This window comes from Passer domesticus, chromosome 10 (genome assembly GCF_036417665.1).
Source record: "Passer domesticus isolate bPasDom1 chromosome 10, bPasDom1.hap1, whole genome shotgun sequence".
In the NCBI taxonomy this organism is placed as follows: domain Eukaryota; kingdom Metazoa; phylum Chordata; class Aves; order Passeriformes; family Passeridae; genus Passer; species Passer domesticus.
The window spans coordinates 16,936,725-16,960,679 of NC_087483.1; the positions used below are offsets into that span (position 1 = coordinate 16,936,725).

General features: G+C 43.1%; 2 protein-coding genes across 3 annotated transcripts in view; one reads left to right on the top strand and one right to left on the bottom strand.

Moving 5' to 3' along the window:
- The window catches only part of ALS2 (alsin Rho guanine nucleotide exchange factor ALS2), a 221,407-nt gene that overhangs the window by 48,714 nt on the left and 148,738 nt on the right, over positions 1-23,955 (bottom strand). The gene's annotated exons all lie outside the window — the stretch shown is intronic.
- The window catches only part of CDK15 (cyclin dependent kinase 15), a 37,731-nt gene that overhangs the window by 8,232 nt on the left and 5,544 nt on the right, over positions 1-23,955 (top strand). Inside the window, exons 6-11 of the mRNA XM_064434038.1 lie at positions 436-559; positions 1,121-1,241; positions 6,248-6,341; positions 11,187-11,250; positions 18,230-18,278; positions 20,906-21,045. Coding sequence (XP_064290108.1) covers positions 436-559; positions 1,121-1,241; positions 6,248-6,341; positions 11,187-11,250; positions 18,230-18,278; positions 20,906-21,045 — 592 coding nt within the window. The remainder of the gene's footprint in view (positions 1-435; positions 560-1,120; positions 1,242-6,247; positions 6,342-11,186; positions 11,251-18,229; positions 18,279-20,905; positions 21,046-23,955) is intronic.

Here is a 23,955-nt window from a genome sequence, read left to right on the forward strand (position 1 = left end):
GGGGGCAAACCTTCAGCTCCTTAGGCTTTCATTCTGTTTGGTTGTGTGTCATTGTGTCTTTGTCTTGAGCACTGCAACCAGCACAGCTGCTGTTCTGAAAGCTTGGGTCTGTGTTTTGGCAAGCTGACCTTGCTCCTGCAATCAACAGTCCATTTCTAAAGAAAAGGTGAATTTCCAAAACGTGCATTTATTGACCGCAGTTAAACTGCCCTCCTGGCCAAATATTCCACCCTGAAAACCTCAGAAAACTGTAGGGCAGTCATAACCCACCACAGTTTTCTCCTTCTCAGCCAGCTCTACTCATTCTTGGGATTTTTTACTGGTTTCTTACTTGCTTTGTCTCTGCTTTGTTCCAGGGTTCTCCTAAAGTTCAGAGTTAATGTATCAATGCAAAGTCACACAAAATCATTTCAGTTTTTTGTTGGCTTTTTCCAGCTCTTCATGTTCCAGCTTTTGCGTGGCCTGGCTTACATCCACCAACAACACATTCTTCACCGGGATCTGAAACCCCAGAACTTGCTCATCAGTTGCCTCGGTGAGCTCAAATTAGCCGACTTTGGTGAGTCACAGTTTGGATACAGCTGTATATCTGCTCAGACCAAAGCTGCAGCATGCATATAGACCTGTATCCACAGCCAATTAAGGCAGAGAAGAATAACCTTTTCTTGAACTTCAGGAAACTATTTCTGTGGTCAGTCCAACTTTTCTTGTATTTATATATATGCAGGGATTAAACTCATTTAAGTCAGAACAATTACCACCATGTAAAACTAGTTGAAAAGAATAAAGAATCAACCCCTCTCTGTTCAGAAAATAAGGTGATGTGTAGAGTCCACAGTAATGTGTGACACAAAAAGCTTTCTCAGCATCGGTTTGGGATAGCTGCTTCAATCGCAAATGATAAAGCCCTGCAAAACACAGCCTATTACTTGATTTGATCTGCCCCAGAGGTATATTCCAGAAACACTTTCTTTGTCAATTGCTTGTAAGCTGCATTGAGATTACTTGTGTTTAAAGAGAAAATAATGTCCTGTTTCCAATTATTATCATCTGTTCACTGTACAGGTAGGACTGCCCTAACACAGCATTTTTTGTTGGTTTGTTGGGGTTTTTTTTGCAGGCCTTGCTCGTGCCCAGTCCATCCCCAGACAGACATACTCCTCTGAAGTTGTGACACTCTGGTACCGTCCTCCTGATGTGTTGCTTGGAGCTACAGCTTATTCTTCTGATATAGATATCTGGTACTGACCAATATCAAAGCATCTGGGGTTCCCTGGGAAAAATTATTTTTATCTGAATTAAATTAAGTCAGCCAAAGTTACAGTAGATATGGCTGTAAGTAGAGGAATTAACACCTATGAGCAGTAAATGTGTGAGGAGAGTGGAGTTTTGTAGAAGTTTCATAGAGCGTTCATTGAAGTTTTTGGGAATTATGTCACTACATCTCAGCTATGGATTGATACAAACTTCATCTGATAATATTTATAATTACATTTAATTATATATATATAATTATATAAATTAAATATATAATATATATTTATAATATTCATCTTGTCTGGTAACATGTATGGAACATTTTTGTGTCTTGCAACAGAACACTTTTGCTCAATGCAAGCGTATCTGTGTAGTCAGCTGAGTCAGTAGTAACTCTTTGCAGAAATGGCTTTATGTAAAAAAAAAATTGATCCACAACTGTATCATCAATTACTTAGGCCTTGGTAAAAGAATGTGGCATTACAGGGTTTCTCAGTGAGTCTGGAGATAGAAAGGTGTGTGCGATTTTAATTATTTCTGTGATATTTTGTCCTTCTTCTCAAAGACCATATCTCAGATGCAGCCTGTATTTCACTCAGCAGAAGGGCTGTGTCTATTAAAGCCTTGTTTCCTTATGAGCTCTACCCAAAAATCTTGATGTGTTTGGGAATCAAAAGGAAACAAGCTGCACTCCATAGGTGGGAGAGGAGTCTCTGAGAGTGGGCAGAAAACAGCAGAGGATGAAGGCTTTGCAGGGTCTCAGTGGTCTTTTGGGCTGGCTTGGATGTGTACCTGGGCTAACTGTAAGGTTCATCAACCTTCTGGCTTACTTCTGCACCAGCCTGAGCTCACTTCCAGCAACACAGTCCTGACATGCTCATGGACAGTGTGCAGCTCATGAAATTGCAGGAGACCTTCCTTATTCTGGCAATTTTACATCTGTAGATGGTATTGCTGCTTCACCCTTTCTTCAGACCAGTTAATCTTCTGCTTGTACCTGTCCCACCAGGACTTACTCTTAACTACTGCAGAGTCAAAGGCTGGGAAGGGGTAGGGGTGCAGCAAGGTGAAGAATGTGTGAGACAGCTGGCTAAGTTTGCAAACAGCAAAGCTCCAGGTCTTCACAGGCTGTATCTCCCTCCAGTGGTCTGCAGCTTATCAGACACTCCAGTGACCTAAGTCTGGAGGGTAGGTCAGGGAAACGGAAGTTTTTAGATTGTTTACTTCCTTAGGACTGCTGATAATTTAATTATTTAAAGACTTCTCTAATGAAGAAAACCTTGCTAAATTCTAATGGTTTCCAGCTGCTAAGCCAGTCTAAATAGTCCTGTCTACAACCCCCACTACCTGTCATTTTTCCCTCCAGACAGTCTCCCAGCAATGTCTGCTGAGTTTGAAGAACATGCCTACCTAGCAGATTAGAGGGTTTGTATCAGGCATAAGTCTGTTTTTTTTTTTCCCTGAAAGCTAACCCCTGTCCAAAGCCAGCTATGCACAGAAAAGCATGTAATTTCTGCCTATGCAAAACCAACATCCCCACTGCATAACTCTGCTCTGGGGTAATGAATAGCAACGTAGGAGTTGTGTACAAAGATCCCAGATCTAGCAGCACAGTGCTCTCTGTCCCACTGAACTACATCCACACTATAGGCACCTTTGTTATAACGCCTCCTTATAATAACAACATTCAAAGTGTTTGCCCTAAAGAAAGATGTCACGCTGAGAGAATAGAGAGTACTTCAGTGAGCGCTATTCAGTAACTTCCTCTAACAAGAGTCATTTATTATCTTGATGTACACTGCATTTAAGTTCAATTTTTGTCTATTAGGAAATAATGTGAATTCACACAGATGTTACTTGTCTATTGGTAAGAAAGGAAAAAAAACCCCTATGTCTTTTGGATGCTGCAATTTACATGAAGGCAGGACAGAATGCCCTTGGTAATGGCATGAGACAGTGGGTGTCAAAGCCTTGGTTTAAAGAAACCAATTATAACAAAATAAAACATTATTGCAATTCATGCATAGTGTGCTTGAGCATCAATACTGTCAGTGGGAGGCACATGGGAAGTGAATGAGGCCTTGAATAGATGAAGAAGGAGATATAGAAGGAGACTTGGTCTCTCTTGGACTAACTAGAAAAGCTGCTTTAATCTCTCTGTATCTCTTCTCTCTTTCTTTCTCCCTCACTATCTCTTCAGGACTTTAGAAGATTCAATTAAGGGATTTCAGGGAGATTACACTGCATATCAGAAGGACTTTTTTCCTCTCTTTTTGAAAAACACCATGTGCTTTATATACCGCCACAGTAATAGCTGCAAACATAATGAGTGCCTTAAGATGTCTTATTTTCAGTCAGGGTTTCCTTGTATAATCTTCCTTAAAAAAAAAAAAAAAAAAAAAAAAAAAGAGAGAGAGAGAAAAAAATCACAGTGGTCTTCCCTGGTAGATTCATGTAGAATAGGAGTTAGCATGCAGTAATTTAACATGGACCTGCCTTCTCCTCACCCCTGGTTCACAGTGCTCCACTTTGCCAAACTGGGAGATATTGGCTAAGGGCTCCACTGCACAGACCAGGCTTGGTGATGAACAAGAGGAAGGATATATTTCTGGTTAAATACAAAATTGCCATCTCCTAGTGTCAACAAAAACTCCCAGACACGGAGAGAGGGAACTGTGGGATGCCGTAGAGATATCTTAAATCTCAATCCTGATGAGAGCCTTTCCACTGTGTGATGCAGCACTGCAGACTGAGGGCAAAGTGCAGTGTTCAGACCTTCCCCAGGGATTGCAGGTGGATACAACTGTACTGTCTGAATCAGCTCTGCTTATGGTCCCTGAATATCCCTGTAACTTCTACTTTAACTGTCACTGTTTTGATTTGTGTACCTATCCGGCACTTGCTAAAATATCATGTCTAGGCCTCTTCCCAAAAGACTCCTCCCTCTGTCCTATCTCTTCCCAAGGCAATTTTATAGAACTGAGACCCTCTTAGAAATGTATAGATTAGAAGAGGTAAGAAGACTTGAGAAATTTATATTAGAGGGGAAAGAAGGAAAAGGGGAAAAGCAAAACAACCCCAGGTCTACGTATTTAGAAACACTTCAAAGTAAATGAATGCTTTTGAATCATCCTCATTATCAGAAGGATCGTCATAATGCTGTCAGAGCTGTAACTGTAACTCTCAGAAGGAAAGCTGAGGCCTCTACCTCAAGGCTAATATGACTACCATTAGCTTTCAAAGTTCCTGCTCTTGCCAGTTATATGGCACTTTATGGCTAGGATATCAAAATGCAAACAGTGGTAGAACATCAGCATCACTTGTTCCAAAAACAAGGAGAGTTGTTTCTCTTCCCCCTGCAAATCAAGAGTACCCAAATTGCTTTGGCCATACACAGTTGAACTTGTGCAATGCAATCAGCCGATTACAGCAGCCCCTGTGGTTGCAAAATAGGGTGAGCCATTTGGACATGTCCATCAGCTGTGAAAACAGTCTTGGTATGCCACTGGGCTCAGTGGAATCTATCTGTGGGCTCCAAAGTAATGTCTAATCGTGTGGTTGTGCTATGAAACACCAGGAAATCTCTACACTGCATTTAAGTTTCGTGATGCCTGGACTCTGTAAGAGGATATTAGACAAGCAAAGAAGCTCATCTCACAAGACTTGCCAAAGTTAGGGCACAGGAAGCTAAGGAAAGTGCAGCAGAGATGTTTATGAAAACAGTGTTAGATATGGATCTGCAAACAGGCTTGGCACCACCTGGTGTGCAAGGATCACCCGAATAAATACCTCAGATGAGCTCTGTGCCAGGATATCAACTGACCACAGCCAGGTGGGAGAAGCAACTACAATACTGCAAAAACAAGGTGCAAAGGGTAACACAGGAGTACAGATGACCAGAAGAGATTACCAGTTATTGCTAAGAAGTGAAAATAATACTTTCAGAGCTTGTAAGACAAAGCTGGGTTTTAAAGAGTTGAGCCTAAAAGACTCAAATACGATATAACCAAAGAAGAATGAGACTGAAACCTGAAGAGTGGCAATGGGGCTTCGTGAAAAGACAGAAAACCCAGAAAAAAATTTGAAAGAAATGCTTAAAAAGTAAATGAGTGGAGTTTTACACCATATAGTAAGAGATGGGAAAAGTTACAAATAGGCATACCTTGATCACAGCTATTTCATTATTAATGCCATGAGGACTAATCCACCTTAGTAAAATAAAGCAATTTGGCAGGTGTTGGGGTTTTTTTAAGCTGTCTGGTTTGTTTTGGCGCAAGTGTAGAGCAGGGAATGACATAAAAAAAAGAATATTTTAACTTGCTCTTATGACCAGGTTTTTTATGCTATGAAATCTTGCCTTCAGCTTTCCAATGAAGAACTGATTGCTTCTGAAGGAAAATGGCTATAGTAGTTAGTGCCTCTGGGTTCTTTCTGCATCTAATATATCCTTCAAGCCCATGAAGTGTTCAGTACCTCCCTGTTTATCTTTCCTACTGTAACCACTCCAATTTTGTACCCTTTTCTCATGGAAAGTCCATCCACAGGCTTCTGCCATGATCTTTTTTTCATACAGTTTGTAACAGGATTAATGGACAGAGACCTGAAACAATTTTTTTGGTACTGGAAAAAAAAGATAGTGCTTAGTGGGCTTCTTTTCCAAGGATATCACCTGTCTTGTCTTGATGGTGAAAAGTAATTTTTTTTTTTTTTAGAGGGTGGTGCTGATGAGAGAAAGGTGATGGGAACAGACATGTATGGAACCTTGACCCCTTTGGGTTTTGAAATCCTGGAGGCATGTGAATGTAACTTGTCTTTGGTCTGCTCCCGTCCTGTTTCACTTGTATGCTTGTGTCAAGATTTCTGCATTTACAAATCAGAATTTCTAAATTTCCATTCCAACAATTATCTCTGCCTCTCTCCCCACCCATCCTAACAATCATATTAGATATATCATTTATGTGTATGAGTTAATAGCTTGGGTTTCTTGCAGGAGTGCAGGCTGTATATTTGTGGAAATGATCCAGGGTCAGACAATATTTGCAGCAACTTCTGATACTCATGAACAGCTGGAGAAGATCTGGGAGGTGAGTAAAATACACTCTGAAATGGAAGAGAAAAAGAATTCATTGCTCCAGCCTACTTAATTTTAAAGTCCTAAGCATAGGTCCTGTGAGTAGCAGAAATAATTTGGTCTAATCTGCCAAATTCACAGCAGACTTTGTAATCCATTTTATTTTTGGCAACTTTCTTACAGACACAGGAGTAAATCAAATGACTTCCTTTTGATGTTTGTCATCTCATCAAAAATTTAAAGCCAATTAAAATGACATCAAATTGAAAAAGGCATAAAAGGTGTGCAGGTACTGCAAATTCTGTTGCTTCTTTTTAAATCCTTTACTTACTGTAGGATACAGCACACCATATTCTCACAAAGGAGCTCTAATACTGCTCTGGAACTACCTTGAAAATGGCAAGACCCTAAGGTTTGTCAGAGATTCTTCTTCGTTTTAAATTGGCACATTTTGTATCATCTCGTTTATGGTGCGGCTCTCGAGACTGATTTGGCATAATGGAAAGTGTGAAAATACTTTATAAAGTGAGTGAGAGCAACATATTTGGGAGCTTCCTAAGTTGTTTTTTCTGCTGGGGAAACAGCAACCCAGAGCTACATTCAGTTTGGAAGAACTGAGGCAGTCAGCAGCCCTGACAGGTCCTGTACGTTCCTGACCACTCATTCTGACCCTGTTACTGACTCACCAGCAAGGTCAACCTATGCATTCATCTTAGCTCTTGCTGTAGGTATCACTTGGTTTGCTCAGCCTAGAGAAGGGGAGAATAAGGGGAGATATCATTTCAGTCACAACTTCCCTGTGAGGGGAAGAGGAGGGGCAGGCACTGATCTCTGCTCTGTAGTGACCAGAGACAGGACCAGAGGGAATGGCCTAAAGTTGGGTCAGGGGAAATTTAGGCTGGATATTACAAAAAGGTTCTTCACCCAGAGGGTGGCTGGGCACTGGAACAGGCTCCCCAGGGAAGTGGTCACAGCCAAGACTGCCAGAGTTCAAGAAGTTTTGGACAGCACTATCAGGCACATGATGGAATTCTTGAGGTGTCCTGTGCAGGGCCAGGAGTTGGACTCAGGAGGTCCTTTCCAACTCAGCAGATTCTGTGATTCTGTGTCTGCCCTTTCACATTTCCTCCCAAAGATTTACTCTTATGCATAGAGTGTTTCTGAAACGTGTTTTCAAAGGAGAAAGTACAGAAAAAATAAAATTCATTAAAATAATGAGAAATTACTTCACAGCCATTAGACTGCTGCATTAGACATCTGACTGTAAGTCAGATTTTTCCAGCTTAACCACTTCATGCAGAAACACTATTGCTTGGTAAGGTTTTCCTCTCTGCTTTAAGTAGGAATGTGATAAAAAGTCAGGTAAGTGCATCCAATTCTTAGACTTGAGTTCAGTCCATTTAAAGAAATGCTGAATTTCTCTTTCATAGAGAGTGTGTGGGGAAAAAGAATTATTGGGGGGGGGGGTGTGTAGAATCCATACTTGGCCAATTAGCAAGGTTCAAAGCCAGGGCAGGGTCCAGTTTCTCATAATTGAATGAAGGTTATCCTTACACTTATGTCTGAAATCTCTGGATACATTTCCTGTGGTTTTGCTTTAGAGGGTTATAGCACTATCGTAATTTCTCCGGTATTATAACTAATACCATGATTAACAGGATTTGTGCCACAGAAGGCAAAAAACCCCTTATTTAAAAATCATGAGGAAGTTTAAAGAGCTATGAAATAATTAGTGCTTTTCACAGGAGGTTTTATGATATTATACAGCCTGGAATGAAGCTCTGTGTTAGACCAAGATTTCAAAGCTCCTTAGAGGCTTTCGATGTCTAGCATGAGATATTTTGCTGAGTGTGAGGTTCAGAATGGGGATTCCTACTGTTTTCTAACAGTCAGTTCCTTTCATGTACTACTAGTAGAGGTACCCTGCACTGGTAGAGAGGCCATCTGCATTTGTGTGCATGAATCTGTATCACCCAGCATGCTCATCTCCATGTGGGACTGTTGGACTGTTGGACATGTGGGACTGTTGTGGGACTGTTCACACACCATATAGATGTATGGCTGGAAAATCTCCACTCTGTGAAATGTGTTTGTTCTGTTGAATCATCAGGACTGACTGGCTCTCATTTTACCAAAAATTCTTCTAGAGGCAAGTGCCACCTAAAGCAGTCTCCATCTCCCATCCCTGGCTGCTCATTGCTGCTCCTGTTGTCACCTCTCACATGTGGGGCTACATCAACTGGGGACCCTGCAACTTTGTTTTCTCCCTGGCTTACTCTGAATGAGAACAGCTTCTTTGTCCTTCTCATCCTCTGGCTGCACAAACAGTAGCCCTAATGAGCACTGGTACTCATGAAGGCATGGCACAGGAGCAGGGCCAAACATGAAGGGAAGGCTGGCAGTGTTGATTATGGAAGTGTCCAACAAGTCTCCAGTTTGCTCATGGCATGGAGAGGAAGCAAACCTGACCAAATCAAGATCCATGATTGAAATTTTAAGAGGCGAGGCATAGGATTTGCATGCAAAAGTGTTTCTGAAACATGTGTAATCTTATTGATTAACATTGTGCTGAGAAGGACTTCATGTGGGCTGGATTAGGCTACAGAATGCCACCAGGGTGCTTCTGCTGCTGAGCCAAACATTGTGCCAAATGAATGACTGCAAGGCTCCTCAACACAAAACATACAATAAGACTTCCCAACAAAATTAAACCAAATCAGCTAGGTTGATTCCTTCAGCTAAGTCATCACAGGAGAAGCAAGCAGTTAGAGGGCAGAGAGAAAGATCAATGATTTACACCATCTTAAAGCACTTGCTGAAATACAAGCACTGTAAAAATGTTTCTGGCTGAAACTGTTTCTTCCCCAGTGGGCTGAACTGACCTGCACCAAGACCTTTCACTATAGAGTGTAGAGAAGTTGCTTTGTTTTTTCTGATGACAAGGACAAGAGAGTTAACATCTAGATTTAGGGTGGATACACAACAGGTAAAACAATTGTCAGAATATAATTAATTTCAAATATACATTCATATGGCATTCAGTGATTGGTGCTCTGAATGCTTTCACTCCTCAATGCAGTAAAATATAATATTTGCTATAATCCTTATGTAGAAAAGTATAAGCACATGCAAATAATTATTTGTTTAAATTCTTCACCAAAAAAACAGAATGCTGAGCTGACCCTGGCAAGTATGATTTTACTATGCACTGAACTTACCCAGTTTCCTCTGATGCCTGTGGAACTTATGTTTGAGAGCTCACAAGAAACCTTGAAGAATAAGGGCCCACTGAGCAGGGCTTCCTGGAAAGCTAACAGGATAGCAAAAAGAGAACAAATTCTGGATTCGAGTTCAAATTCCAACTCTGTCTTTCCTGTGCATACAGAGTTTGCTTTGGGCAGACTTGTCTTAGTCACATGATACATACACCAGTCAAGAAGGCATCCTCACCCAGGGCTGTCAAATTATCCTTGGTGCAAGCCAACTTCCGAGGTCCCCAGCTGGCTGAACACCTTCTCTTTGGGCAGATTTCAAGCTTCCAAGGCTGATTTTACAGGTGAACAGAGACAAGGACCTTTCCCCTCAGTCTTTGCTGTGGCAGGCTGAGTCCATAAAAAGTTTGGAACCGTGGGCCATGGCAACTCGCTTCGCTTCAGAGGCTGCCATGCTAACGTGTGCCAGTGGTGAGATGCACAGCCTGCTTGTGGCTGTCTTCTCCAGTTTCCTAGCTGTGAGTGAGAAAAACAAGCAACTACCTGATACTTTACAACTGCCACAAGCTGGCTTTATAGTTCTTCCTTCTTTAATGTATTTTTTCACTGATGCCTGTTTTCTGGCAATCTCAATACGAATTTTGGGGAGGCCAAGTTCCCCATGGGGAGGCTCACACTTTAAGAAAAAGGAATTGTCTATCATATGCAAAGGGTAACTAATGTGAGACAAATCTAGTGTTGGAGAAGAGAAAGTGAATAAAAACCCTGAATTTCACTGCTTTTTAAGAAACCCTGATGATTCTGGGTGTTGTCTGATGAAAGCTTTGAATGCTTGGAGCTAGCAGTACTGATCTATACTACCATTTCACATGCTGTGAACTTTTCTTAAATATGTGGCTTTACTGCTTTAGCACACGTCATCCATATCAATAGGCACAGGGCACTTTGCATGCATTTAGTAATAATAATAATAACAACATCTGCAACTTTAGAAATCTAGATATGCTTGATCTCACACATTTCAGCAACTAAAATGAAGTTGGAGGAGGCTTTACTGGCCCAGACTTTGCTCAGTGAGCAGCTACTGCTGAAGCCCACAATCCCCAATAAAGGCCAAAGACACTGCTGGAGCTCTGTATCCTTCAGAGTGAGGTTTAGCACTGCTTTTTAGCTCCAGCTGCTAGACCTGTCTGCCAGCTTTACTTTTTTACCTCAGAAGGCCAGGGTTTCTCTCAGAGCTCACAGCTATTGCTGCTGCTGAACATACCAGCTGCTGCCAGTGCAAGTGGGCACAGTAAGTCCCCAGAGCAGCTCTTCAGCACTGAAAAGGGCTCAACTCTGTGACCCCTGGGCTGGCAAACACAGGCAGCAGTGGCACCTGGCAGTGAAGCTGTGTATGCCTTCACTGATGTTCCCAGCAGCAACAGCATTCAATCCCAGCAGGAGCCTTTCTGCTACATAATCAAGTGCTGAAACGTCAGTGTCCTTTATGCACAGTGGCAGATCCAGCACCAGCCAGGGCAGTGTAATTCTGGTTTACAGGGAAAGCCAGTCGCTCTCCCCTGAGACCGATTCCTCCAACTCCACTCCAAAGCAAAGAATGGGCAGAAAGAGGTCATTGTTCTTCTCACTCTCTTCTTTTGCAGGTATTGGGGGTCCCAACTGAAGACACCTGGCCAGGACTTTCCAAGCTCCCCAACTATAACCCAGGTAGGATTTAACTCACGAGAAGGCCAGCTTTTTCTCTGAGCCACACCATTGTTGTAATTCTTATTATGAAATTATTGTTCATTCATTCTTATTATGAAAAATCCTGTGCTTCGGTGTTACTAAATCCCTTGAGCTACTTAATGACAGTGGTGTAGGACCTACAACAGGACTGGGATTGGCTTAGTTTACAAACAGAGGTATGTGTGTGGCAAACTGAGTGCTGGTATATGTAAGTCTAATGGAAGACTTCATTGCTCAAAGTCTCACAGTGTATTTAGTCTCCACTCCTCAGTGGAGTGGAGCAAAGGACCAATGTCTCCTGGTTTAGACTGGAAAAGCTGACAGGCACCTGGAGATGCAGTTTATCTGAACTTTCCTTATTTTTATGGAGATTGGTTTGGGGACCTTTAGACCTCAGCTTTAAAGGCCACTGTCCCTGATTTTGATGTCTGCAAGGTGAGAAATCTGTGTGATTTACAAAGCTGGATTCTTTTATTTCCACATGAGCTGGTAGAGAAGTCTGTGTCCTGAACTTCAAAGGGCCAGTTGTCTCTTATTTTGATGTGGGCAGGTTGAGAAGTATGCTTTGAAAAGCTAGCTCAGTCACTCTCCCTCTCCCTCTCTCTCTCTCCCTTTCTCTCTTTCTCTTTTTGTTTAATGTTTTCTCCTGGGAAAATATATTCAAGTGTCAGTGAGGGGGAAATGATGAGCACTGATTCTCAGCCTCTCAGCAGGATCATTCTGTAAGAGAAATATTAAAGTGAAATATTAAAAACCCTAGAATGTGAAATTCAGCCATCCACAATCTAGCCATTCTCTCTCACTTATACCATAGGAGAGTGGTGGGGGGAGCCTGTCTATCTGGACAGGGAAAAAAAGAACAAGGGGGAGAGGAGGAGGGAGAAGACGTGCTTTGAGCAAGAGGTTTACAGGTTTAGTAGAGCATAGTAACATCCTTTCAAAGAAGTGGGTGTTGCTCTGTGACCCAGTCCAAGATGCCCCTCCTTTGATTCTGGTGCATGAACACTAAACAGCCCCCATTTTCACATGGTAGCCGAGATTGGCTGAACAATAACCTGGTCTCACAGTCGAAAGGACTGGAATCTTTCACACAATTAGCTGAGACACATTAATCAAACCAGCGTGAAATGGGAATGTGTCGCTGTCCACAGAAAGTTTGATTTGGATAGCAAGCAAGCACAGAGCAGACAGCTGGAGGAAGCATTTTCTTCTCTAAGTTGTAGAAGGCCTGGCTGGATAGTCTACAAGTTGAGAAGAGTAATCTGGGAGATACAGAAATGCTTGTGTATGGGAGGAACTAATCACAAAGATTTTTTTTATGTCGGTCATCTGCTAATACAAAGCCTCAAACATACAAACATGCAAACTCTGAGTGATGATGATTAGGTATTCTGGTGCTATGTAGAAGAACAACCTAGAAATGCAAGCACTAAGGCTATGTTAGCAAAGAAATTTTCACAGACAACAAAGAATGTGAGTGCCTAGAACTACTCTGAGTAGTGATTTCCTCAGCTCTGTTTTGTCTAAGTAGCAGTGCTGTCCTCTGCTGCTCTGGAGGGTGCCAGTGGCAGGGCTGGGAAGGAGAGGACAGGCACCTGGACAGCGGGGCAATAGCCCCAGTGAAGTCGAGCGATCATAAGCAGTTTTCAAGTCTGACTTGCTTTCAGACTTGATAGAAAGTTTCCCTAGTGGACTCCAGAGGGGCAGAATTGACCTGTGCTGTGATACTGGGATGCTGGTGCCATTTGTGGCTGGACCGGCAGAAATGCAGGACTCAGAGGACACTTCTGTGGGAGCATCCCATGGAGCTGGCAAACACATGGAAGAACAAACACATGGAAGATGCTATGTAAGTGTTTGGGGCAATAGCTGTGTTAGCTGGAGAGGCAATATCCCTTTCCCCTCTTGAGAGCCTAAGGGGCTGTGAACTGTTCCAGCCACATACAAGAACAAAGCACTTGGCTTACACCTGGATTACACAAACCAGTCTGGATAGAAGGCTAGTCTAAAGTTGGACTATTTGCCCTACTCATGAGTTAAATGAATTCACTTTTTGATGAGACTGCTGGTAAGAAGACAAATTAGTCTCTTTGTTTAAAGCTAAATGCCATTTATATGCTTCTGGGCACTTCCCCTCCTTCCCTGAAGCACAAATGCTGTTCCCCCCACAGGACATGCTCAGCCTGAATACAATCTGTGGAGTCAGCCTGAGAAAACCTTCTCTCCTGAGGTTATTCCCAGACCATTTGTGCGAATCTGGGTGCCTGGGTTGGTTCAGATAAGCAAACAAACTTTGGAGCGCTTCCCCAAATCTGATGGTTTGAATTCTTTTAGCTAGTCCTATTGATGTTCACACTGAGCACAGGCAGCAAACAAACAAACAGGTTCCTGCCCGCGGCAAGGAATGAACACGGGCAAAACAAAGCACTGAGGTGTGATCCTATTCTCATTGAAGTTGATGGCAAAACTCCCACTGGATTCAGCAATGTAAGCTCAGCCCCAGACTGAGATTGTTACTGGAAGGGTTCCTGGGCCAGGTGGGTTAGCAGGAATCTTTGAAATAAAAGCTGGAAACCTTTAGATGTTTTCCTGTCGCTGCTGTGGGCTTGAGCACATCCTGCTGCAGTCTGGAAAGGATACAGCATGGGCTGTGGGGTCTGTGAGTCAGGCACACACAGGGCAGCTGGAGGAAAAGCAGCTCCTCTGCCTCCTCTGTGGGCAGCTGACAAGGGATGAAATGTGCAACGGCGTTTTTGACTACCTTACCCCGGTGTCTTGCACAAAGTTCAAGAACAGTCTCATGCCCATTCCCTACAGTTTGCCAAAGTCTCAGCCTGTCTCCAGGTGAATGGGAAGGATGGGTGAGTAACCCGTTTGTGGCCAGCCCTACAGCTTGTGATGTCACCTTCTCCCCGCAGGACAGACACGTGGGGTAGGGAATTATGTGCAGTCTTAGGGCCTGCAAGCAGGTTGGAGAGCCATTCCCTGAAGAACAGAAAGGACTGGGAGAGCTCCTGCCCCACATCTCAGCACACTCTCTGGCTGTCTCCCTGGCTCCCCGGGCTTACCAGCCCTACCATAGTGACAAGGCTTTGCCCTGTGTTTGTTCATTTGTTCTGTTCCCTCATTTTGCTTCCCCTGAAAGAGGCAGTTGCAGCTCTGTTAACACTATTTTTGAAAGCTCTCATGCTGAGTGAGCTCAAATCCTTGCATTAATCTACTGCTGTGTTCATTTCACTGCGCTGAAAAGCAGTGAGTTTAAATCCCCTCTAAACACCACTGGTGACACCAGAAGGCCAGTGTTTTGATCCAGCCCCATTAATGGTTACAAGTTTGAATCTAGACAGCAGGGGTCAAGGGCAGGAAAGGATTAGGAATCACAGCCCATGACATTAAGCTAGTGCTTTCGCTGAACTGGGAATACTGGAGCGCCCAATGTACCAAGTTAGTTTGTATTTCCTTTTTCTGAAATTTGGATTCCAAAGAGTGGGGAGCAGTGCATATCTGTCCATAACATGATGAACTGAGAGTGAGCTTTACTCCTTGATTTATTGCTCAGGCTGAATGATGAACTTGCCTGTGCCAGGTAATATCACCTCACAGAACAGATGCAGGTTTCACACCAGGCCTTTTCAGATGCAGCAATGGCTTTCAAAAAAAGCCCAGTTTTTCACGTATCTGCCGGCTTTGGTATGCTGAATGAGATTTAGAAGCTTTCCAGAGTCAACTTGTGCTCCCAGGTACGTGTTTTCAGTGTCTGTTGCGTTTGCACAATGTCACCAGCAGATGGAGGCAACAAGCAGCAGGCCCTGAAATGCAAACTTCCCATGACATTTGTGAAAATGCAGATGAAGTCTGCATTCCGAGTGCTTTGGGGTTTTTTTGTAATTTCACTTTTTATGTTGATGTTTCATTTAACACATGGGATGGTTGAAAACTGAATTCTAAAACGCTAAAATTTTTATTGTCATAATAAACTGTATGTGGCTTTGATCTCAAAGGGAAGAGCAGCACTGTAACTAATGTGCAATGTATGCTAGCCAGGGTGTAGGGAAACTTCCCATCTGTGTGCCAATGGGCACAGCCTGCAGTTTCCAGCCTGCCACACAGACAGAGCTCTGCTCCTGTCCTGAAGCCACAGAGATTTCACTAATGAGAGACATTTTCTCTGTGAGCCTGCAACCCCACTGCCTTCATCCAGCAGCACTTGGCATCCTTTTTCTCTCTCTTAATCAATTAGGAAAGTTTAACTTTTGTCCTTTGGCTTTCTTGCCTCATTATCAGTTCATTAGCCACTTCCACCTGGGTTTTCAAATAAGAAGGTATTTCCTCATTAGCACACTCTACCTTGCATAAGGATAGAAAATAACAAACCTACGTGCTACCTTTCAGATCTACTCGTACTGTTAAAAAAGCCAATCAGCCCTACACAATCCCATCATTTTATGTCTACATCATCATTGTGAGATGATTAAATCAGTAGTTCATCCACTGTTTTTAATAATCTAAATATTCTTTATCGCTTGCCTTTATGGAGTAGCTGTTTACAGTGTTTTACAATTTTAGATTGTTCTTAATCTTACAGTAGGGAAAATATTTACTGCTCTGTTTTTATCTTGCTCAACACAATGGGGCCTCGGCATTCTCTAAGGATTTGTCTATATGGGATCAGTCAGGAGATTAATCTGAACTGATTGAAAGTGCATTAGTTAACTGTATTAAGTCCTTGAGCAGAGACACACTGTTTTCTTACCCATATCTTCCATTTATAATCAAAGCTCTGTATACTCAAAGTGGCAAATTTGGCAGTCCTCACTCAAGCTGAATTCTTCACTGAGAGATGTGTTTGGACAGGGACAGGAGTAGTTGGCTCACTGGCTCTTACACTACCCCTTGCAGATAATTATTAATCTCCAGGTTACACAAAAGATAAATTTAAGTCAAGAGGCTTGCTCAAGACAGCAAATTCTATAATTCAGGTATTCCTCCCAGTTCCCAGTAAGCAAGCTGATATTTCTATTTCTAATGTAAAGAGGATCCTATTTTCTTTTTTGGAATGTTAATCCTGAAAATACACTGCAAAAACAAAGTGACATTTCACTAAGATATTGAAACGTTTTGCCCTGCTGTTACCAACTGAACATTTTTAAAATTCTGTGTTAAACTCATTAAAAATACTAATGTTAAAAGATTTCAGTACAGTACTTAAGAAATCTCAGCATTTTTACTAATATTCAATGAAACGGATATATTGTCATAAAATGTTTTCATCTCACAAATCAAATTTTTCTGACAAAAAGTTACTGCATCTGAAAGATTTTGGCCAGCTCTGTGAAGAGGCAAAAATTTCTACCTCATACAGAAAAAATTTTTGCCTTTCTAAACCATTTTTTAAATTGTTTTCCTGCTATTCTATCTGGAAATTTTACATCAGTAATTTATTTCTACACTTTTCCTATAGTCAAGGGGGGAAAAAAGGAAAGATGATCAGTGAAAATGTTACTAGTGATCCAAGAGGAGTGTTCTGCCAGTCTTGGTGACTTATTTGGGAAGGGAGTATTCAAGTTGCTAATATATAACTTCTGTATATTGGTGATATGCCAGTGCTCTGGCACATAAACAGCCACAAATCCTATCCCAAGTTATATTCCTATTTACTGCTCTAGAAATTACCTTAGTATTTGGGTGTAGGAGAATAATTCAATTCTGAACTGTTACTTACCCTGTGAGAGGTTTAACAACCTGCTTGCCTGGCTTAATGGTCCAAGATTGCTGCTGGAAAGGTCAAGGGCTGGAAGTTCAGTCATTTGCACTTTTTCAAGTTGTCTGTGCTGGGTCTGGCACTCTGGAAATGGCAGAGGGAACTCCCACTTGGACTTCAGCAGGCAGCTCCTGAATGAAGTGCCTGGTGCTTCCAGGCAGGCAGGGAGGGCAGATGCTCTTGAAGGGTGCAGCACCAACCCCAGCCGAGCTCTGAGGCTGCTGGCAACAGACCAGTGCTGCTTGCCTCCTGGTGGTCTCCCTGCTGTGGGGAGTGCTTGTCCAGGCTGAGCTGGAAGAGAGGTGGACACCACCCTTCCTGCTCTCCTTCCCATGACTAGAGTGCCACTGTTCATTCTCTGCTGTCAGAAACAGTGCTCAGGAAAATGTAGGTGGGTAGAAATTGCAGCCTTTTTGATTGCAAAAAAATATCTCTGTTCATCAGCTCTATGGGGAAATTTTCCAGGCTTAAGCCATTCATTTGTATCTAAGCCTGAGAAAATTCATGCTTTACAATAAAGCATTTGAGGAATGTATTCCTCTATATTTACCACAATGTTTAGAAATATGTCCTTAAAAAATATCAAGAACACAGACTTCACAAAACTACAAACTCTGCTAAGTTCCAATCTGATAGAGATCACAATAATCAGTGAGTTACAAAGCCTCCATGAGCATGGCTAACTGGACAAACAACAAACTTCGTGAGAGCTGTGGGCAAGAAGAGAGTGGGATCAAAGTGCTTTGTCTCCATCCCCAGTGTTACTGCTGCATCCATGTAGAAAAGCCCCATGTACCCATGGGGGCAATATGTGAAGCTCAGCAGCTCCTTGGAAAGCCAAGACAATTGACTAGGGATTCAGGCCTGCAAACTTCTTTTTGCTTCCTTTGTGTGAAGGCTTTAGGGACTGATACTGCATTTATTGATGTCAAAGCTAAGACTCACATTGTAACAGGAGGAGGTCCAAAGCCTATACTCACAGATATATGAAAGGAAAGGGTTACAGAACTGGAACAGCCTTATTAAGATCAATGCAGGTACTCAAGTCCTGTAGGAATAAAGTATATTTATAAATAATAAGATGATAAATTCTATAGGGCCCTTTAAAATTCTGAGCACATTTTTTTGTAGGGGCTCAGAGAATGGGTTTTGGCTTGATTTTCATTTAATCTTGTGATTGCATATTACACTTTCTAGAACTGGTTGCTTCCAGGAGACCTCAGAGACTCCGAGTCATCTGTGACAGGTAAGCTACCTATAACAGCAATGTCAAAATTGCCTCTGGGTTTATTTGTTTCTTTATGCAATCATTTAACTTGAAATGAGCTCTTTTGGCAAGCTCAGGAAGAGCAGGGTGGCTCTGTAGTAACAAGCAGATCTAACATCAGTTAAGCAACTGATTTTGAGAGATCGCAGCAAAGGTAGGCACATAGTGGGTTTATTATTCTCAGAGGAGTAGTGATTATTCTGAGATAAGCAGTGACTCAATGACTTTGTGTGCAGCTTTTTGTAGGGCACAGTTCAATTGAGAAGGTCATATTTTCCCAGGCCCTCTTGCCCAGACTGAGGACAGACTTCACACTGTCCCAATTTTCATTTTTGAAAACAGACTGTAGGAATGTTGCTCAACAGCGGTAAGGAAGACATGCTAGGACAGCATTTTCATGAGACAATGAAATAATCTTGTGATTAGCTAGGAGGGGGAAAATCACATTCTTAGTGACCAAAGCTATGAGATGAAGGCCATGGTTACACACGCAGACCAGACACACCAGCACTGCTGAATCACTCAGTATTTTTTCAGGCACACACAAACACACACACACACACACACACACACACACACACACACACACACACAAACACACACACACAGAGTGTCTATATGTATCAGTGAAAGAAATTTATAATCAGACGAAGTGCCCTCACCTAGCTGAGGGAGTCATTCAAATCAAATCCCCCTAAACTGATTTTGAGGCACATAGCAGGCTTTATAGATGTGTAGGAAAAGGCAAGACAGGATTTGTCCTCAAGATTGGATATATGAAGATGCCAATAATCAAATATCCTTTGAGGACATAAGCACATTTTTCATTGCTGTCTATTATCTGTTCAGCTGATTGCTTGGGGTCCAGCCCTGCTAGGAGGGAAGTGTGCTGCTCTTCAAAGCAGGATTTCCCAGATGCTGTTCTAAATGGCTGAACAAACATGCTAAAGTTTTCAGCAAAGCACAGGTTACTGAAATGCCAGCCATTGTCACGCACAGCTTGAGAAACACAGAAAACTCAATATGTCCCAAACCCTTACAATGCAGGTCCTGGAACAGAACAAATCCTCTCTCAGCCTGAACAAAGAAATAAGTATATTCCTTGTGACTGTGCTATATTGCACTTCTGCTTTTTGGCCATAATCCTTTGACAGACCCCATTACAGGTCAAACCACGGGGCTGGCCTAGCACGTCCATGGCAGAGCTCTGGGCTGAATGTGGGCCAGCTCCAGCTCTGCCTTAGAGTCCTTGTGCTGCCGTGGCCAAATAACTGCCTTGGAATGCTCAGCCTGGGAAAAGGAAAGAGCTGCTTCATGCAGACCACTCAGCCATGACTCTCCATGGCCAATTAAGAAATCAAAGGGGAGCTTTCCACAGAGCTTGGCCTCCACCAGGAAGCCTGAGCCATGGTGGGAGGCACAGAACTGTGTTGCTGCCCAGAGTGGGAGCCTGCAGCAGCAGGGACCCAGGGGGCAGAAGGTCTCCAGTAAGACCCTGCCATGGCAAGGGCAGCCTGTCCTGCAGCTCTAGCAAGAGGCCTCAGACAGGATGCTTTGGCTCCCTGTCCCATCCTTGGTGCCCAAGGAAGCGGGGCTTGAGCTGTTTTTCTGGAGGTGAGAATTCAGCAATAATCTACCACAGTGAGGCCAGATACCTTCTACAAATTTGTTTTTCAGGGTCTCTTTCTCTCCTTCTGTCTTGGTGTTTTTTCCTCTTCTTTTATATTTTACATTTTATCTCCTCCAAACAAAAATGTCAGCATGTTGAATGTCCTGTATAGGGAGGGGGAGTGCAGGAGCAGGGGGATCCCAGCCCCTGATGTCACTTAGAGGGGAAGCACCGCTGGGGGCCAAGGGAGGAAGCACAACAGGCCATGCTCTGAAGCTGAAATGTGATCAGAACAAACAAACAAAGTAAAAGCTGTAAAACTAAATGACTATTTTTATTTGTTTCCTTGTTGGTTTGTTTTTGCTCTCCCACTTCCTTGTCCCCAGCTGTGTGCTCCACTAGGGAGCAGCCACTTGGCATTGGTATTTGCTGGGCATGAAGCATATGTGTATTACATTTATTTTAAGCACTCATCCTGAGAAACAGAGTCTTCTCTGTGAATCCCCAACACATTTTACAACCAGCTGCACTACTGGTACTGGAGTAGGAGAAGAGGAAATGGTATTTTCTTTAGGTTTATTAGGTTTGACCTCTAGTCTTCTCATTGGGTCAGTCATGTTATTTTCTACATTGGGTTGTCACTTTAAACTGGTACCACCAAACTCTGATATTACAGTTACGTCATGTAAAATATAGTCTCCTCAGCATCACTTCCCCTTTCTCTTACAACCTTCTTTTTAAAAAACAGAAATTGGTTTTCAAAATTTGCCTGTAAACATGAGTTTGAGCTGAAATCCTGGATGCATATACCCCAATATAGTCAAACTCAGATGGAAAAGCAAATGTCCTGCAAAGCTATATAGCTGGGTGGGTTTATCCAGCTCCCCTGTGTCCCTCCACTATCTTTGCCTCAAGGTGAGAAGGGCTGGGTCATGTCTGGTTCCAGCTTTCTGGCTCATCCTCATCTCCTATGCTATTTTTTCTTCTGTTTTCCTAGGATGAGCAGGGTGCCAGCAGCAGAGAATTTGGCCTCCAGGATGCTCACAGCCTTCCCTCGAGGCCGAATCTCTGCACAAGATGCGCTTCTTCATAGCTTCTTCAGCCCTCTGCCTCCTCAGCTCTATCAGATTCCTGCTGGTAAGTTAACTCTCAGTTTCATCTCACCAAGAAAGAGCTGCTGCACATGCTATTTACTGTGAGTTTCCTCTCTGTTTTGAAAGTTTCTGCCATTCACCTGGATGTCTCTCTTTTCTGCCTGCACTCCCTTCCCACTCCTATGAGCTGCAAAGTTTACATCCCGTGGCAAATTTGACAACTTGTTTTTCTGTTTTCTTCCACTTGACCACTGTGTTAATACTAGAAGGGGACCTTGATGGGCTGCTGCCATGGCCCTCTGCAAATCAGAGGTGTATATGCTTTGACAGGTCATCTCTCCCTCATTCTGTAACCCCAAGTGCCTGGACATCTCCCCAGCTCACACTGTGTGTTCAGTGTAACTCACCCTCTGGTCCCTCCTGATGTCCTGAATTCCCATCTGCTCAGCATGGTGTGCTAGCCCCAGTTCCCTTGGACTGCTCCTCCCACTCCCTTTTGATGTTGAGACAGCTGTTCCTTGTACCCTGTCACACCAGTTCTCCCTCAGTTTTACCTCTCTCCCTTCTCTTAAGCACACAGCTGCACACACAGTTGTGCCTCTCCTGGCCTGAGCTGACAAAAAATACAGGGTCTCCCAAGCCACAGTTCTGCTCCTCACTAGGGAAAGCTCGCTCCTATTGGGCTGCAGGCCAAAGGGACCTTGCATTCCCTGTTGCCTCCTAGGCACCCTGTACACTAGTTAGTTTGGTGGTGTTTTTTAAGATAGGGGCAATTAAGAAAAAGCCTTCATGGACTGTGTTGTCAAGCTATTGGAAAACCAAATTTCTGGCTCCTGTGACACATCCCAAGTGGAGAAGCAGCCAGCTAGCATCTCTCCCAATCCCCCAAACTGCTGCCCTTCAGAAGGTGCTCTGTGTGTGTATGTGCTTGAGTGAGAGACATCTGCATTCCTTTTCTGTTCACCCAGCCACAGAGCACAAATCTACTTTGACATTTTTAGAAAAATGAAAAGATGGAATCTCGCAGGAGCCTGCCTGTGCCGGGGGGGGAGGAGGGGAGCACGCACAGCAGGAGGGAAGTTGACTTTTCTTTATACATATAGGGTTTTTTCCATGCAGAGTTTAAATTATGCCTGATAAAAGGAGTTTCGTGGATGTTTCAGTTCTTTCAAACCCTCCTGGCTTCCTCCCAATTAAATGAGGTTTGTCAAAGCCACAGGGCTCTGCTGCTGCCAGAGAGGCGGACAAGCACTTCCCGCAGTGACATCTCCAATCCCCAAGGGAGAAGATGAAAGTGTCAGTACTGAGAGAGAGAGAGAGGGAGAGAGAGGAAAAAAACAGGTACAGAGACAGACAGTGTGAGAGAAAGGGAGAGAGTGAGGAGAAATAGAAGGAATGAGAAAACAGATTGGCATAATGTGTCAATCTCTCCGATGTGCTGCCGGTGAGGGGACAGATTCCTTTCACCTGGGTTTAGGCACCATCCCGTATTTATTATCCCCCATATTGCAGCAAGAAGTGTCGTGTGGACAGGAAACTGCATGGCGTTATCATAGCAACCAATGTGTTGAGAACAGAATCAAAGTGCACAGGGCTGAAACAAGTACAGTACAATCATGCAAGACCATATTCATGAGTGACTCATTAAGCCTGTAAAATTTAGGCTATTCTGAATAATTCCCCATGTAGCCATTCCTATTGCCATAATTGTTTAAGACATTTGCTCTCTTGTGTCACTTTGGCATAACACTCTTTTGGAATTTAACTGTATCATTTTAAAATTCTTGTTGCTATGATAACAGTGCAGATTTTAAATATATTCTGTTCCCACTTTGTTCTGGAGGATGCTGGCTATTAGTTGCCATCCTCTGAAAGGGAAAGTTAAAGCAGAAGGGCAGATGTGATCTGGAGATGAAAGGTGAAAGAAGAGGGTGTTAATCCCAAGGTGTGTGAAAGAGTAAGAAGGAAACAACATTTGAAAAAATAAAAGGTTCTCATAAGAAATTATTCTCTGTTTTTATGAAATAATTGTATCTATAACTGTCCTTTTTATAAGTTGTTATGACAAGCTGGAAGCTAGAGGATGTTTTTCAAAGGTCAATCCCTGGGAAAAAATAATTGGAGAAATGATGTTTCAAAGTTAAGTACCCCTCCAAATGGCATGTTTCTGATTCCTAGGGGGAATGTTAATGGTTAGAGGCTGGCTGCTGCCCCTGGGAAGGGGGAGAGGGAGCACAGGGCTCTTTGCTTCCTTGAGAGCAGCTCCTACAGAGTGGAACAGGTTGCTGTTACTATGCTCATCTGAGCACAAAGTGCTGGGAAAAAAGAGTAGCCCATGCTCGAAGGGAGGAAGAAGGTTCTCTGTCCTCTGGGTGGGGCTGGCCCACAGATGGGCCTCTCCTGCAGCTGCTCATTCCTGTGCCTGCAGCTCTAGGAGGGGATTCCTGAGGCCCAGGTTCAAACCTTGCTCATCATCTTGGTGGCTTTAATTCTACATGTGCCACCAGCACCTCTGGATATAAAAACAGAGAGAGGTGCAGCGGTTTCTTCAGCTTCCTTTCCTTTAGGCTAGTAGCCTAAGAGGTGGCAGTGATGACCTTTTGTAAAACTGGAGCATTTGCTGTCCTTTTTCTGGCCAGAGCCAATCCTGAGACAATTATCTTTGTGCAGTGCAGCCCTGCACTGCAGCAGCTCTGATAAAACTTCATTCTAACCCTTTGCCACCTGCTAAAGCAGAATGTTTTCTGTCCAATTAATCCCTCCTGGAAGAAAGATGAGATCCTTGAATCAAGAAAGAATGAGCTGTGCTCTCAACTCAGTGTCAGTCCTGAAGTGCAAAAGGGCCTTCTGACGAGGTATCTCACTGTGTTGTCAGACAGGTCAGACACAGTAACAATTGCAGCTTATTATTCTTGGTTATAGATTTGGTTTGTTTTCCCTCTCTTTTTCCTTC